Source organism: Salvelinus sp. IW2-2015, unplaced genomic scaffold (genome assembly GCF_002910315.2).
Source record: "Salvelinus sp. IW2-2015 unplaced genomic scaffold, ASM291031v2 Un_scaffold2858, whole genome shotgun sequence".
Lineage (NCBI taxonomy): Eukaryota > Metazoa > Chordata > Actinopteri > Salmoniformes > Salmonidae > Salvelinus > Salvelinus sp. IW2-2015.
In genome coordinates this window covers 59,805-76,556 of record NW_019944158.1, presented here as the reverse complement: position 1 = coordinate 76,556, position 16,752 = coordinate 59,805, and the positions used below count along the sequence as shown (strand labels likewise).

At 43.5% G+C, this 16,752-nt stretch overlaps 1 protein-coding gene across 1 annotated transcript in view; it reads left to right on the top strand.

Moving 5' to 3' along the window:
* Positions 1–600: 600 nt before the first annotated feature.
* Positions 601–16,752, top strand: part of LOC112074877 (kin of IRRE-like protein 3) — a 72,793-nt gene continuing 56,641 nt past the window's right edge. The window contains exons 1-2 of the mRNA XM_070440702.1: positions 601–766; positions 14,126–14,283. Of these exons, the coding sequence (XP_070296803.1) occupies positions 601–766; positions 14,126–14,283 (324 nt within the window). The remainder of the gene's footprint in view (positions 767–14,125; positions 14,284–16,752) is intronic.

The window sequence follows — 16,752 nt, the reverse complement described above, 5'->3', positions numbered from 1 at the left end:
GGTGGATCAGAGAATCTCCAGCAGCAAGAGTGAAATCATTGATGTATCCAGAGAAAAGAGTCGGTTGTTGAGCTCATTCACAAGTTGAGCTCACTCAGTTTAGCTCAATGCTGATTGGCTAATATTTTTTTATTTTTTTTATCAAGGGAGGCCAAATGCTCACTGGCTTCCCTTGCATTCAATGCTATGGGAATTAACAATGTCATCTTTTTGATCAGACAGTATCAAATAGATGGCCAACACATTTAGCAACAGGGGCGCTGTTTCGCTCTCTGGATGCGTTCTTCGGTGAGATACATTCAACCTCTTACGAACTGAAGAAAAATCATGAAACAGAAAAACGAAAGATAAATTATTTAATTTTTATTGGTAGATTTTTTATGCTTCCCTTGGCATCCATGAATACTGCAAATGACCTAACACTGCAAATTACCTAACGTTTACGGTAACACAGTAGTCAACAATCTATATTGCACCATTGATCCTTCACTCATTTGTGATTGCCTGTGTTCAGGCATTGTTGCACAATTCATAACATGTCAGTTGGATTGAAATTTGCTGATACAGGTTGAAAGACCAGACTCCAGGTTCTGACAGGGAATGTGTTGTGTCTCAGGCTACCCTCGTTACACAGTGATTGGGGACCACAGTACAGGGGAACACCACCTCCGGATCCAACGTGTGGAGCTGATGGATGACGCTGTCTTTGAGTGCCAGGCAATCCAGGCAGCCATGAGGTCCCGCCCTGCCAGACTCACTGTGCTGGGTAAGTGAGGATTACATTTACACACAAATGCACACCACACATACATGCATACAGTAGACAAATTTACAATAATGTGCACAGAGAAAATGGCAATAGAGGCAGGCAGTGACTTAGCAGCCACCTCAAACCAACCACAATATCATATCTGTAGTGCTTCTCCCTTCCCTCAAAACATTCAAAATCCACTAAATCTGTGTACTGAATCAATGATCGTGCCAGAAAAGCCACAACTTTGTATAAGCATAACAGCAACTTTCAAGATAATGCTACAGCAAATAGAAACAATACAGCATCACTAAACTTTGCCAGTCCCTAATGTTTTTACTTTCATTTCCTGCTACACTCCCAGCCGTCTTCAGTGTTAATTCTGAGAGGCTACTGGTTCTTCATTAAACTTTATTGGGTTATCATTCAGTTTTGCCAGTTCTGCCTTATTGGGCAGCATTAGTAAAATCACTGCTCACTCTTCTCTATCTCCTCTTTCTGCCCTCCACTCAGTATACCCTTCTGCTGTGGAGGATGATGGGTAATATGAGGGGGAGCTGGAGTAAATGACAGAGCCAGAGAATAAGGGAGAAGGACTGAGGGGAGAGGAGGAGGGAGAGTGGGAGGTTGTGGAGCAGAGTATCCTCACACGAGAGACTGATCCAACGTATTGATCTCCGCTAATGAAAAGTGAAACTAATGATCTGGAGGCAGCCAGAGAAAGGAGAGAGGGAAGACAAATTGCGACCCAACATCTCTCACTGCCGCACCCCATGCAAATGGTTATGAATGAATAATTACGAGTTCTTTACTGAGAGTCAAAGGAACTATACCCCTTCCTACCCTCCACCCATTCAAAGTTAAGTTTATCTTCCTCCAACCCCACCGTTCAAGCATCTAAGTAGTTTGATCAAGGCCTCAAGGATAGGAGAAGGGTATGACACACTAATGATTTAGGAATCATTGCTATACTGTACCCTCCATTTATTTGTGGTCTCTCTCAACTGTCTCTGTCAACGGGACAGTTGTAAATCATGCAGCGCCTTGTGTCACCATTGCAGATTTTAGAGAAACAACAAATGTCGGTACATATAAGTGTCTTGCATCGGCCGAAAGCTTAAATTCTTGTTAATATAACTGCACTGTCTAATTTACAGTAGCTATTACTGCGAAAAAATGCCATGCTATTGTTTGAGGAGAGCTCCTAACAACAAAACACTTTTTCACCTCAATAGGTTTTATAAATTCACCTCTGAAGGTGAAATGTGCACTTGCATTTTGAAATCTTGCTCTGATTTATCATCCAAAGGGTCCCAGAGATAACATGAAGTGTTGTTTTGTTAGATAAAATCATTTTTCATATCCTAAAAATGTCCATATAGCATGCACGATCGATTTTGAATTCCCACTCGTTCAATTTGCAAAGAAAGGAATCTGTGAAAATCTCACCCTAAACGTTGTTTCAATCAGTCAACTCGCATTTGTATGTATTCACCAGAGATCCTAGAACGTAACGAGACTTCACTATATCATTAGGGTTGTAGTATATCCTATAGGTCACCATATTTGGTCAGAGAGCTATGCCTTCATGGCACGCCGATGATGCGGGCGGTCTTCACTTGAACGACTCTAACTTTGTCAAATAAGCACCAATTGGGGTCAAACAAACCATGCATCTGTCGTAAAATGTAGCTACTAACCTTGTACGACTGCATGCCTTTTCATTTTGGACAAGAATTATACAAATATTCAGAGTTATGAAGTTATGAAAACTAGTTGTTTTGCAAATGTTGAACTTATAATATGGCTACAAATACTGGGAAAGCTAAATCAAAGTCCAAGCATACAGATTTGACGATATTCTTGCAGAAAAATGTAATATGAATGTGAATGTCTCCTTCACGATTTGCCCAAATGTACCTGGGTGACTTCACACTAAATGTCATGTAGCTCGCTCATACTTCATGTTATCCGTCTGAAACGTTGGACATATGCTGCTGCCATCTTTTGGACACCATCGGAATTACAACCAGAGTGATGGCTGGCACAGGGACCTTTCTGCTGCATTTCAAAGTTGGTGGTAGAAAACAACATGTTGTTTTTTTCTTTGTATTTTCTTCTACCAGATCTATCGTGTTATATTCTCCTACATTCAATTCACATTTCCACACACTTCAAAGTGTTTCCTTTCAAATGGTACCAAGAATATGCATATCCTTGCTTCAGGGCCTGAGCTACAGGCAGTTAGATTTGGGTATGTCATATAGGCAAACATTTTAAAAAAGGGGGCTATCCCTAAGTTTTTTTTATTTTATTATTATTGTTTTTTAAAATTTTACCCCCTTTTCTCCCCAATTTTCGTGGTATCCAATCGCTAGTAATTACTATCTTGTCTCATCGCTACAACTCCCGTACGGGCTCGGGAGAGACGAAGGTCGAAAGCCATGCGTCCTCCGAAGCACAACCCAACCAAGCCGCACTGCTTCTTAACACAGCGCGCCTCCAACCCGGAAGCCAGCCGCACCAATGTGTCGGAGGAAACACCGTGCACCTGGCCCCCCGGTTAGCGCGCACTGCGCCCGGCACGCCACAGGAGTCGCTGGAGCGCGATGAGACAAGGATATCCCTACCGGCCAAACCCTCCCTAACCCGGACGACGCTAGGCCAATTGTGCGTCGCCCCACGGACCTCCCGGTCGCGGCCGGCTGCGACAGAGCCTGGGCGCGAACCCAGAGACTCTGGTGGCGCAGCTAGCGCTGCGATGCAGTGCCCTAGACCACTGCGCCACCCGGGAGGCCGGCTATCCCTAAGTTAATTGAATCTTGATGATAGTGTTGCTTGGGGGCTTGCTCAACATTGAGTTTAACTAAAGCATTATTTTCCTGTGCAGTACACTACCGTAACAGTTGATACACTACATGACCAATAGTATGTGGATGCTGGACTTGCTTCCATTCAGCCACGAGATCATTAGTGAGGTTGGACAATTAGGTCTGGCTCACAGTCTGCGTATAAATTCATCCCAAAGGTGTTCGAGGGGGTTGAGGTCTGGGCTCTGTGCAGGCCAGTCAAATTCTTCCACACCAATCTCGACAAACCATTTCTGTATGGACCTCGCTTTCTGCATGGGGGTATTGTCATGCTGAAATAGGAAAGGGCCTTCCCCAAACTGTTGCCAGAAAGCACAGAATTGTCTAGAATATCAGTGTGCAGTAGCGTTAAGATTTCACTTCACTGGAACTGAGGGGCCTAACTGAACCATGAAAAACAGCCCAAGACCATTCTTCRTCCTCCACCAAACTTTACAGTTGKCACTGTGCATTCTGGCAGGTAGCGTTCTCCTGGCATCCACCAAACCCAGATTTGTCCGTCGGACTGCCAGATGGTGAAGCTTGATTCCACTGCTCCAGAGTCCTAATGGCGGTGAGCTTAACAGCACTCCAGCCGACGCTTGGCTTTGCACATGGTGATCTTAAGCTTGTGTGCGGCTGCTTGGCCATGGAAACCCTTTTCATGATGCTCCCGACGAACACTTCTTCCAGAGGCAGTGCTTCCAGAGGCAGTTTGGAACTCGCTAGTGAGTGTTGCAACCGAGGACAGACGGTTTTCACGTGCTACGCACTTCAGCACTTGATGGTCCCACTCTGTGAGCTTGTGTATATATAGGGTACGTTTCTAACCCAAGCCTGTTGAGCTGCAGTCACATTCACTAACAATGTAAAGATGGCTACTTAAAGGAAAGGGCTGTTTAAGCCCCATTAAAATGATTAATCATCAATAAATGAGGGGAGCCATTTGTCTCTATTCCTCTTTGGCTATTTGAGGGTGAAACACTTATCATCCTTTCTCATAAGCCCCGCCATAAGATGTTGTTTAGTCCCCTGCCTAGCTGGCTGACTCATGAATACATTGTGAAGGAGGGCCCCCAGGCAGTCACACATGCAAGGTAATGGAATAAATATATGCAAGCCTCGTGTCACTGCAAACTCTAAGCTGTCAATTACCCGCCAGTGGTGACAGTGTGTCTATCGACTCGGAAGACAGTGACTGTCCGTCCACAGAGTGGAACAGTCTCCATTCTCTCCTACCTGACTGTCAAATGAATCTAAAATCATTCCCCTACTCTCTCTCTCATCAGCCAATATCTGTTCCAGCTCTACTGTGTTCTATATCAAAGGGAACTGTTTTCTTTATGACTTTGCTATTTACAGAAAAAAGTCACAGATTTMGAGTTTTTTGTCACTCGATATTCTCACATAAGATTGGTACTGTGTCCATTTGTCCATTTATTACAGAAAGCCTTACAATTATAGTCTTACAGGCAATTACCAGTCCGTTGAATTCATACACCTTAATGATGTTCCAATACAAAATCCTTGAAATACCCAGAAAAAAGTAAAAGGATACACAGTCTCTAACCTGACCGTACTCCTGTTTTAACATTAGCAAAACATTTGTGGGGGAGTTTGGAGTGTCTTATTTGAGTAGCATTAGGAGTAAAAAGTAAGCTTATCAAATAAATGCGTTATGAGGAAAACACCATAGAGGAATGAAAAGGGTCGTCAATAATGTAACMAGGCATCACCTTCCCTCCCCAGAAACGTTTCTCCTCTGGAAAATTGTCTTTGAACTTTGAACCCCATATCTGATTGCAGTCATGGGATCCAGGCTGCAGCCATGGAGCCCTGGAGGCCAAGATGCTTGAGGTTTGGTGAATTAGGCATGAAGGTCAAGAGTGATCTAGGGGTTATGGTCTGGGGGTAGTCCTGAGGCTAATTATATCCCCTTCAGCAAGGTAGCYGGCATCCAAACCGATGCCTCAATGTGTTAACCTAGGGTAGGAAAGAAGGGGGAGGCATGGGCTCTCTGGAATAAGGTCTCTCCCTTTAAACAGACCTGTGAGACCAGGTACTCCTTTGTAAGATAAATGTGCACCATTTACCATTTASCGATGGAGAAAAAGTTATTGCTGCTTTTTTACAGAGTAGGCCTACACTGAGTGATGAGGACTGCTGTTGATTCTAATGTGACTTTTGGAGAGCTCATTGACATTCATCCTCTGACAAGTATTCTAATGAACCTTCATTCCTCATCAATCACTTATGTTGATCGCTTTTCTTTGTTGTTACTTCCCGTTCCTCGCTAGGTCTTGCTTTTTAATGCCGTAGCCCTCTGTGATTACAACATTTGATGCACTCCAAGATGAAGAACGACATTTAAGGCATGCAAAGTAATGCCACAAGGCCCTAATAAATTCAGAAGTATTCTCTGGGAAGTTATGTTTGATACTGCCCATTTGGAAATATTTACTTTGCTGCAGATTAACTCCACAGACAATACGAGGGCCAGATCTGTCCTCCGTTTTTCATTTGCTGTCAAGATAATTATTAATTAGATTCACACTGCTACGGGAAGATCAAGTTTCCTTAGCATGGAATCAAATAACGGTGAATAGCAGGTCTTAGAGCTGAAGTGTCCCTGCCACTCTTCTGCCCTTGTTTGTAACTTTAGAGAGCATCCAGAGGCTCACCGATTATTCACGTTTAATTACAAGAGTGCAAGATGTGAGATCTGACAAAACACTTCCTTCCAAAGGGCTAAACATTTGTCTTTGGAGCAGCCAAAGACAAGMAAGGGCACTCAGCTGTGTTGAATTCAGAGGCAAAAATCAAATTTTCCAAGAAAGCTTGTTGTTTATTATTCTCTGGCTGGTCTAGCCTTGCACAGTGCCAGGGGTCATGGTGTGCCTCGCAGCACAACGTTGGAAGGGGGTAATCTAGTTATATCTAACTGTGCACAGATAGTTTGCTTCCCAGTGTCCTATTTTTACTGCTTGGAGCTCACATCTAGTCTTATGTCTAGTTTTTCTTCCTGTGGTGAAATTATTGATTGTCTGTTCAACATGACCCTTTGTTATTTTTACTTTACAATCCACCTCATCCTCTTGTCATTCCTTTGTCCTCCGAAAAATAGACTTGTCCAGTCAGGGGAGGGAGCCAGTGACTTACTTGACTCTAACACACCTTGGAGAGTGTAGGTCATCCACTAGATTTTTCCAATAGTGGTGGAGCAAACAATACTGCTCTGCACTGCAGGGTCTTCTGATGAATAAGTACTCTCTCTACTGAACTGCATCTAATGTCAACTTCCAAAATCTTCCGTCATATGTTTATTCTATTACATTGCATTTTATTTTACTTTAAAGCAGTGATAGACAAAGGGGGAAAAAACACAATCATTTAATGAAAAAGTGTCCTTCAACTGTAGTTGTTGAAGGTAAAACAGAATTTTGTCTCGCTCAAGGAACTCTATTGAAATCTCGACACTAAACCGAAGGGCAGCTTCATAAGGAACATTGTGTTTTATAACAAGACACAAACAAGAAGCAGTAATTGTTCCTCGGTCTCCTGTAGTTCAAACCACTGAATCCCACTTATGATTTATGGTATCATGCGTTTCAAAATAGATGCACTGTATGAAAATAGAAAGGACACAAAGTATATGCCTTATTGAAGAAGCACAAGGGGTAGAATGCAAGTTGATTGGTTTCCAGTAACAGTCACGACTGGAGCAGTATTTCCATCGGCAACACTTTTACCGTTCCAACTTATTAATGGAAGTGGTTTTATGCACTCCCCAGCTCTCTCTTTCTCCCTTTTTCTCTCTCTCTCTCTGAATGTTTCTACTTGACTGTGCATGCCAAAATTGTAGTCTTGAAAGAAAATGTTGAAACACCTCATTAAGCAGTTTAAGTGTGCTAGTGTTCTGTATGTAACCAATTTATCTCTCACATAAGTCAATTTGGCTCTATCCAAGAATGTCCACTGAAGTAGGGCCAGATCAGAACCCCTGATCAGCAGTCATTTTGTTCGAAATATGGCTCTTCCATTTACATTATCCTCCGAACACTACCCTGATTTACATTAAAGTACATTACTTAGATCTAAGATAAAGAGAACATCTATAATATCACTGACTCTATGAACAGCTGTATGTTAATACCCAACAGATTGCAGGTAAGACATGCTTTTTTGGTTTGAGTGTTTTAAAAGGGAGGGGTACTTTTAAACACACACACAGCTGTGTTTTGAAATCTTTTCAAATCAATATGACATGTTCAGTAATAAATGATCATAACAAAAAACGATTATTGACTTAAACAAATCTAGAACTGGAAGAGATGAGAGATTGATTGACACTCTATATGGAACAATCCATTTCGATAACATTTAATGTGAAGGTATATATTAATAGGAGTCTGTTTTTACATTTCATGCAAAATGACAGCCACATTGCTACAGAAACGAACAAACACACACACACAAACACGGCAATGTCAGTGCCCTCCCAATCTGTTGAGAGCAACTTCAGCGCTACACATCGCTGCTCTGTGACGGAGCCATCTCTGCACGCTGCTGACAGCTCTGGCATCTCACCACTCCTCCCATGTCTCCAGAAAACCTCATCCCTGCCTTCACTCTCCCTCTGGTGGTCAGCATACACACACACACACACACACACACACACACACACACACACACACACACACACACACACACACACACACACACACACACAACACACACAGTCATATCGTCATACCTCACATTAATCTCTCTATCACTGCCGGTATTAGCAGAGTGGGAGAGATAGAGACAGTCTGTGTGAGCCAGGATCTTATGACCTACAAACAGGTGTATGGTGACAGCACTTGAAGAGGCCTGTGATTTGGGCCAGTGAGCCACGTATGTCTCTTGTCTTCCACCTACGATGGATCGTTCTTTTCTCCCTTCTCTTTTGTGATCTATCTATCACAACCTCTGCAAGCTGCCAGGGCGCCGTCGAATTGGGGTGACAGGTGCTGGCGCGAGCATTCTGCCGAAACCGGCGGGGCGAGCCGACCCATTGTTGTTCCAGACATGTCGGCAGAAGCCCAGCACTGTGCACGCTGCATTTCCAGACACCCCACCCCGCCCCCATCCCCATCTCAGAGCTCCTTCTGAGGTTACCCCTCTCATTCACTCACCTCCAAATTGCCTTTTGAACGCACTCTCCTGCTCCTGGAAGGCTGTGTGTTCCTCAGCCTGGCTTTGGTTGTTAATGACTCAGGTTGTCCGCCATCAGCAGAGTCCCAATGGTAATAGACTGGCTTTACTTCTCTTCCAGTTATGGCGCCGTCAGGGTGTTTTCTCAGACCAGGCTAATCCCAGAGGTTCTGAGGTATTGAAATGTCTCCCAGGACACAGGGCAGGTTTATACTCAAGGTTTATTCGAACAAGCCCTGCCTATAACAGACTTACTGTCACACATGGTTGGGTTAATTACAAATCCATATGCCTCAGTCTCATTTATAGATATCTTTGATTATACACTAAAATGAAATGATCTCACTAAAACACAATCAATCCGACCTGCCTTCTTCTCCCCAGCCTGCTCTGAGTTTTATGGTAAAACATGGCTCTGAGATCTGGGTTGGGCAAAAACCTGAAACAAACCATAGTGCTATCTCTCTCAGGAAGGGGCGATGCAATTCCATTAATCTCCAGTGCTCCTTTAATGAACTTCAGTGGAATCTCTTATCTGAGGCAGAGGGCTGGGCTAATGTAAGTTGTGACAGACTGTGTGCCCCCTCAAAACACCCATCGCCTAGTAGTCTCACTCCCTGAAAAAGGTTGCTTGGAGCATAAATATGTGAAATGAACTGGTACACCTGTGATGGCCCAGGTGACAGACAGGCATATCATAATCCTCCAGATAACCATTAAAGGTGAGAAAAAGTAATAAGCAAGGTACATTTAGAGGTACAATGTTAATACATGCCTGAGATCCTCCCCTCCAGAGCAGGAAGGAAAAACAGGGAAACTAGCAGTATGAGCCAAGTAAGAGGAGAACACATACTATAGAACTAATCTCCTATTGATTAATCTACTCCTTTGAAGAAAACCCACAGAATCTCTCTTCCACGTCCTATCTCAGACAACAAGAGGATGTTTTTTTGCCCTCCAATCTAGGAGTTGAGAAACTATTGAGCAGTGTGTGTGTTTGTATGAGTGTGGAAGTGTGTGGTGTGAGCTTGCATTATACTCTCCCAGAGTGAAGTGGGGAAAGAGGAAGTATTTCAGCAAGCCAGCTGGTAATTAAAGAGGCGCAATCAATCCGAGCCGCTGACCGGCTCGTGAGAAATCCATCACGGGGCCACAGTAAAGCGCTAATTTGGAACCATTAGGGGCTGCCGAGTTTGCAAACAGGATTGTAATGATGATGACTGGCGTGGTTCGAGGCCTTTGTATGGCTGTCAGACTGGCCCACAAGAGGGACGGTTGTGGAGAGATGGCTTAACAGCAACCCAGTATGGAGAGAGAAAGAGAGGGAACTGGAATTACACTTCTTTTTGTAACTATTCTGGCAGTTAGACTGTGACTTGGAATAGGCTACTCTTTYCTGTTGCTTTACTGTCCACCGTAGCAGGTCCACTGTGGAATGTACAAACGTGGATCTATGGCATGTGAGGTAAAGCGGTTGAGGTAAACTACCTGCCCATTGTTTGGTCATGCAGTGCTTACAGGACGTCTGAGTTAGCCTTTGTTTTGTGAGGGGATTGCCCCTGCGTCCCTAAAAGGGAAACCCAAAGTGGGYGATGGAGGAGTGCAGATGGAGAGCATGCTGCCTGTGCCAATGACTTAGCAAAGAGATTACACTGGCTCTCATTCTACTCAGAGATCCTCGGTGTCATCCCTGTGACAGACATCACACACATGGAGGAAATGAAAAAAGTCCTGTCGGAGGCAGCCTAGCGAGTCTTTCTCCCTTTTGTCTGTTTTCCATTCACCCTTGACACATCACCGCCTGTCTCCRAGAGCAGAGCACACGACCTGAAAGCATAACGACAATCTGTGTGTCTTGCCATGGACCTCAGCGTATGGAGATTACCATGCATTAAATGTTAACCTTCACTACAGCGGCACTCAGGTCCTCTCTGAGGGAAACCTTATGGATTGTTTAAAGGATAAACTATTATTAACTTCACAGGTCAAGATGGGTCAATAATATCTCTAGGAGAGGGGTTGAAAATAGCCTTTAAATTATTACACTCTTTCATATTCTGTAGTGGCATCACATCACTTCCTGGCTCTACTGTACCTACTGGGCACAGACATCAATTCAATGTCTGTTCTACGATGGTCTAACATAACTTTATTGAAATGACGTGGAAACAACATTGATTCAACCAGTGTGTGCCCAGTGTGTAGCTGGTTTCTGGAAGCCTTGAGCTGTCATGTTCTGTGTTAGAAAGTCAACACATTTTACCTGGATTAGTTCACAGCCATTGCTCTTCCTTGATGGCTTGGTATTGTGACTGGAGTGGTGACAGTCAATACCAGCCTGAATCCACAACCCAATTACTCCATCTTTAATATGCATGTCTGTGCTGTCGTCAGTCACATAGTGTTAGGCTCTTAGAGAGCTCKAAATGGAGCAGTTTTTCTATTCAATTTGCCCCAGAAGATGGAAGCTATGCATACCTCAAACAACTTGACAGTTAGTTAATGTTTCAGCAGCATTGAGTGAGCGCTGACAGCAAGTCAATAACACTGGATCTCTAGAAGCTTCTCTCCATCTCTGTTCCTCACTATTTCATATTTTCATAAACAAATGAGAGGGTTGATAGGGCTTCTCTCATTCTGGCGACAAAGAGAAGGAACAAGCTTGTTTCCAATCTTAAACCACAATATTACCATACTACAATGTACTGTATGTCCATTTGTTCAGATCCCTAAATATCTTCGTATTCTAAATAAGACCTAGTATTTCTATCTTCCACCAACTTGTGTAACTTCACATCATGAAGAACACCAGATCAAAAGGACATGAACTAACCACAGTATTTTCTGTACAAACAAAACATTTCACACTATATCACTGTTTCCAGAGGCATCTGAAGAGGCAGGAACGTGTCTATGGGTCTGGTCTAGAAACAGGTTGGAGTATCACCTGGGAGCTGAGTCACATAGCCAGACTGAACTGGCAAAGCAGAAAAGCAGCCCTGATTCCCAGCGCTCCCCTGCTGCAAAATCTCACACTTTGTCATAGTGTGTCACCGGTACTATACAGCTCTGCCTTTTTAATTGCTTGTCCTAAGGAAGGAGGATGTGGGTGGAAACAGGGGAAAGCATCAGTTATATTTAGTCAGCAGTTTTTATTCCTTCCATAACCAAAAAATACAATTAACTAGAGGCAGTAAAAATAACCTGTATGAGCTTCCTTCCTGAGTTTGGATGTTACAGCAGCTCTATTTWATGTCAGACGGTGACACAGTCCTTGTTGATCATTCATAGGTCTGCTATGAGTCCCCCAGGATGTTAACGAGGCAGGGCTCCCTGTTCCTATTTTATTTAACATGGCAAGTCAGTTAAGAACCAATTCTTATTTACAATGACGGCCTACCCCGGCCAACCCCTAACCCAGACGGCGCTGGGCCAGTTGTGCGCCGCCCTATGGGACTCCCATCACAGCCAGTTGTGATACAGCCTGGAATCGAACCAGGGTCTGTCGTGATACCTCTAGCACTGAGATGCAGTGCCTTAGACAGCTGCCCCCCTCAGGAGCCCTTTAAATGTTCCTGGGGAATGGTTTAAAGTGTAGAGCATGTTGAAAGTGAGTAGTTTAGTACTGTAAGTCATGAATGGAAGATCAACCATCAAAGCGATGCTCTGGAACTTTTTTATAATTTCAGCCAGTAGTGCTCACGAGCCAAAACAGGTCCCCATTTTTTGTGTACTACAGTAAGTCATCCAATTGTGTGTTGAGTCATCGATTTCGTATTATATGTTACGTCCTGTAATTTTGTTATATATATATTTATTTTTTTATGCAATTTGTACAATATGTTATGAATTTGTTGTGCTTAAGATCCCTGACTGCATCTTTAACCTTTAGCATTCAATGAGTCAGTGACAAAGCAGAACAAAGCAGAACAGGAAAATGTCCACTTTCAACAACAATAAAAAAGTATAACTGTGTTGTATGTATAGGCAATCAAACCTTTCACTAGAATTGACAGATTGCCAGGGAATTGTGGTCAGTCGTCATCTCATAAGCAGAAAAGAGACAAATAGAGGAAGAGAGTGGTGGATGACTGCAGAATGCAGACCCGTGAATTGGGCTCCCGAGTGGCGCAGCGGTCTAAGGCACTGCATCTCAGTGCGAGAGGCGTCACTACAGATCCAAGCTGTATCACAACTAGCCGTGATTGGGAGTCCCATAGGGCAGCGCACAATTGGCCCAGCGTCGTCCAGGTTTGGCCGGTGTAGGCCGTCATTGTAAATAAGAACTTGTTCTGAACTCGCTTATCTAGTTAAATTTTAAAAAATAGGCCATTATCCATAAAACCATTCAACAGTGTATCCATAGCTCCCCTTTGTCATACCAAACCTTGGCTGTTTGACAGAAGACCCCCGTCCACCTTCTCTCTCCGACCCTCTCACTCTCACAGGCAAATATGCCAGCTGCTCGCAGCCTTTGATTTCATCATGCCCCAGATCTGCACTGTAATGAGCGTGCAGGCCAATCAATAATTCACTGGAGTTTGAATAATAACAGGGTGATCAGCATGTGTGTGAAAAGAGGCATGTAATCAGTGCCATTCAGGGGCTTTCATTCTGCAGTCATCCACCACTCTCTTCCTCTATCTGTCTCTTTTCTGCTTATGAGATGATGACTTGATGGCCATTCCCTGGCAATCTGTCAATTCTAGTCAAAGGTTTGATTGCCTCAATTGCCTTCATGTACGGACACGTAAAAGTCATGATTAAAATGCAGCGGTGTCTGTATCATCCATTCACATTGTCAGAAATAGCCCAAAGCTGAACTGTGCTTTGGATTTCTTAGGGCTCTTATTCAGAGTCCATTGTTGGCTACACTCCAGACATATGATGTGACCAAAGTCTGCCCAATACGGCTCTGACATCTCTGCATCAGTGACCATGGACACCAGAGATTTCAATCTCACAGGAGAGAAAATGGAAAACAACTGAAACCCCTCACCTCACCTGTCATTCATAAAGCTATATTGTATTTGAAGTAATCTCCCTGTCTTTGACTCACACAGGTATTACTCAAAAAGTGAGAACAAGCAGTTTTACACAGCCACACAGATACAGGGCTCACCTTATATGAACCTGCTTATGTCCAAGACATATCTTCTATCAATCCAATGGATGAGTCTGAGGATGGATGAGGTTTGATCATATACCTTCATCAGTGAACATAATGACACACTCTGGCTTGAAGAAACAGTTGTTGTTGTACACAGGTATAGACCATTACATGTTTATAACATAGCTACAACACAACGCCTTTCTGTTTTCCCTCCAGTGCCTCCTGAGGACCCAGTGATCCGTGGTGGTCCGGTGGTGAGCCTGAGAGCAGGAGATCCCCTAAACCTGACCTGCCACGCTGACAACGCCAAGCCAGCAGCATCCATCATCTGGATCCGSAATGGAGAGGTCCTCAATGGAGCCATGTACTCCAAGGTAAGCATCGAGGTGTGTAATACACAGTTTGTTTTTTAAGGGTGGAGGGAGGGCTGGGGTTTTTGAGGGGGGAGTGGTTAAACACTTACCCATTCCCATAGGTAGAAACAAAAGCCCTCAAACACTATGTCTTCCATGTAATAGGTTATATTACTCATCAAATTCCTGTTGATGCTAGTCAATCCTTTCCTTGAAATTTGTTGTGAATAGCCACTTTAAGAGCACTAGCCGTCTGTGACGGGTGATTACTTGTGCCATCTGTAAACTGTGCCTCAGCATTCAGCCTAGTTTGATTGGAATAAAATCCCCCGAAAATACAGTGTCTTCTCTGGGATGTCTAAAAGATGTTTGTCCTCTTCGCCCAGCTAATGCTTCTACTCAATCAAGCAGATGGTGGACGATAAGAATGGAAGTTGCTGTCTCCTAGGTGCCCTGCTTCTCTCTTTTCAGTGGCAGGGTCCATAAAGAGATCTGTTCGGTCACTTCTCTATTGGAGAAGCCGTCCCTGATCTGTGATATTCAGAGAAGATGCTCTGCCAACCAACCCTAGCCTTCAACTCAACCATCACCACACACAATGCCACACCAGACTGCCAGCTGGCCCCTCTGGCAATTCAATGACACTAACCCGCGGGCTAAACATGTAATCAATGCCACTGACGGAATTTCCATATAAAGAAGGAGAGCGAGCGGGCACCAACTCTCTCGCCGCTGTCTCATCCCATTATCGGCTTTTTTCAAAGAGCAGATAAATGCCATTGATTGGGCTGGGATACGGCACAAGCCCAATTGAATAAAACAAGGTGCCGTTTGCTAATAGTAGGGGGGATAGCGTGCTTCCTACATACACTTCCTCTTTCTGAAACAGCAGCAGCAGTGATGGGGGGACATTGTAGCCCAGCTGATGGATGGCAGCAGCAGCTGAGCCATGCAGTCTCTAGCCACAGCCTTCCCCTCATATCACTACCATTAAATATAAATGTGTTCAATTAAAAGTGGATGATTGTCTCCTGAGAAATGTAGCTTTTGAGAGGATAATTGGCTGTCCTGCCCCACCTCGACCCTCGCCTCGCTACACACCCCACAGATGATGGGAGGTAATATGGCCAGATGTGCCAGAGTAAGATGGTAGTTTCCTGATGCATGGCTTCCTCTACTCTACAAGAATGGCTTTGACCCCTATAGGTCTCAGAATGACCTCCCTCAAAATCCTAATGGATCAGTTATCTGCCATTTATCTTTAAGTAGGTTGTTACTTTGTGATAAGTACTTGGACCTGGTATGGTCTGATTATATGAAGAAGTCATTCAAAAGATCTGGTTATACTGCATGTGAATGGCATTGAGTATGGGCTTGACCTGGTACCTARGGATGTAGATTTTTATACTCATTGCATACTGTACATTGTGAGGAGGCCTAGTACAAGCTTCAGATGATGGAAAATCTGAATTTGAGAACAAGGGAGAATATCTAAATCCTAACTGTCTCGTATTCGGTTCCATTCCACGGGGGACTAGTACAAACAAGTAGGAAAATGAATGCACTCACTACTGTAAGTCACTTTGGATAAGGGCATCTGCTAAATGACTAAAATGTATAATGTAAATGTAAACCCATACCACATTTCAGTCAGCTCCTTATGGATGGACTGATGAAAAAATGTAAGTGGTGTCATCATAGTAACTTCCACAGGGCTGAGGGAATCCATTACTCTGTGAAGCATTCAAATGCATGACACCAGAAAAGAAGTTCTGCTTATCGTCCCTCTCTTCCCCCACAGATAAGTTTCCCTGCTCATTCCTCCCCCACTCCCCCACAAACCTTCGAAGATGCTTCTTTATCTGTCTCTCAATTTCATTATTTTCCTCCCAACCTTCATCTCAGCAAAGTTTTCTGTATAATTAGAGATTTTCTTTTAACCCTCCTGTTGTGTTCGTTTCATGTTAATACATTCTGTGTTCCCGGTCCAAAATGACCGCCCCATTATAGCTCATTATAAAGCCATAATAATCCATGTATTATAACCTAATGTTGTGTTAGATCTTTTTATCAACTTAAGTTATTGTGAACATTACACGTTTTGATCTTCTATTTGCTATTTATAGCCTGTAGGCCTCATTGACCTGAGCTTATACAACTACATTTTGAGTAAAAAAAGTATAATGTATGGATTATTTTGACTATAACAAATACTCAGATYAAACATATTGTGCTATTTATCACAGACAACTTTGTGTCAAAGTGTAACAAGGACTCGCTCCTCACCAGTGTCATGATCAAAGATATGATCAAGAGCCTCAGATACTGTATTTTTGGTCATTCTGCTGCCACAGAATGAATTGTGAGCAAGACCTCAAAAAAGCTTTATATGCCAGAGCTGCGKGAAAAGTTCTATATATTATTGAAACAACGTTGCGATTGTTTGTGAGAATGTCAACAGGTGTGGTTCCCGTAGGGGAGAGATTCTAT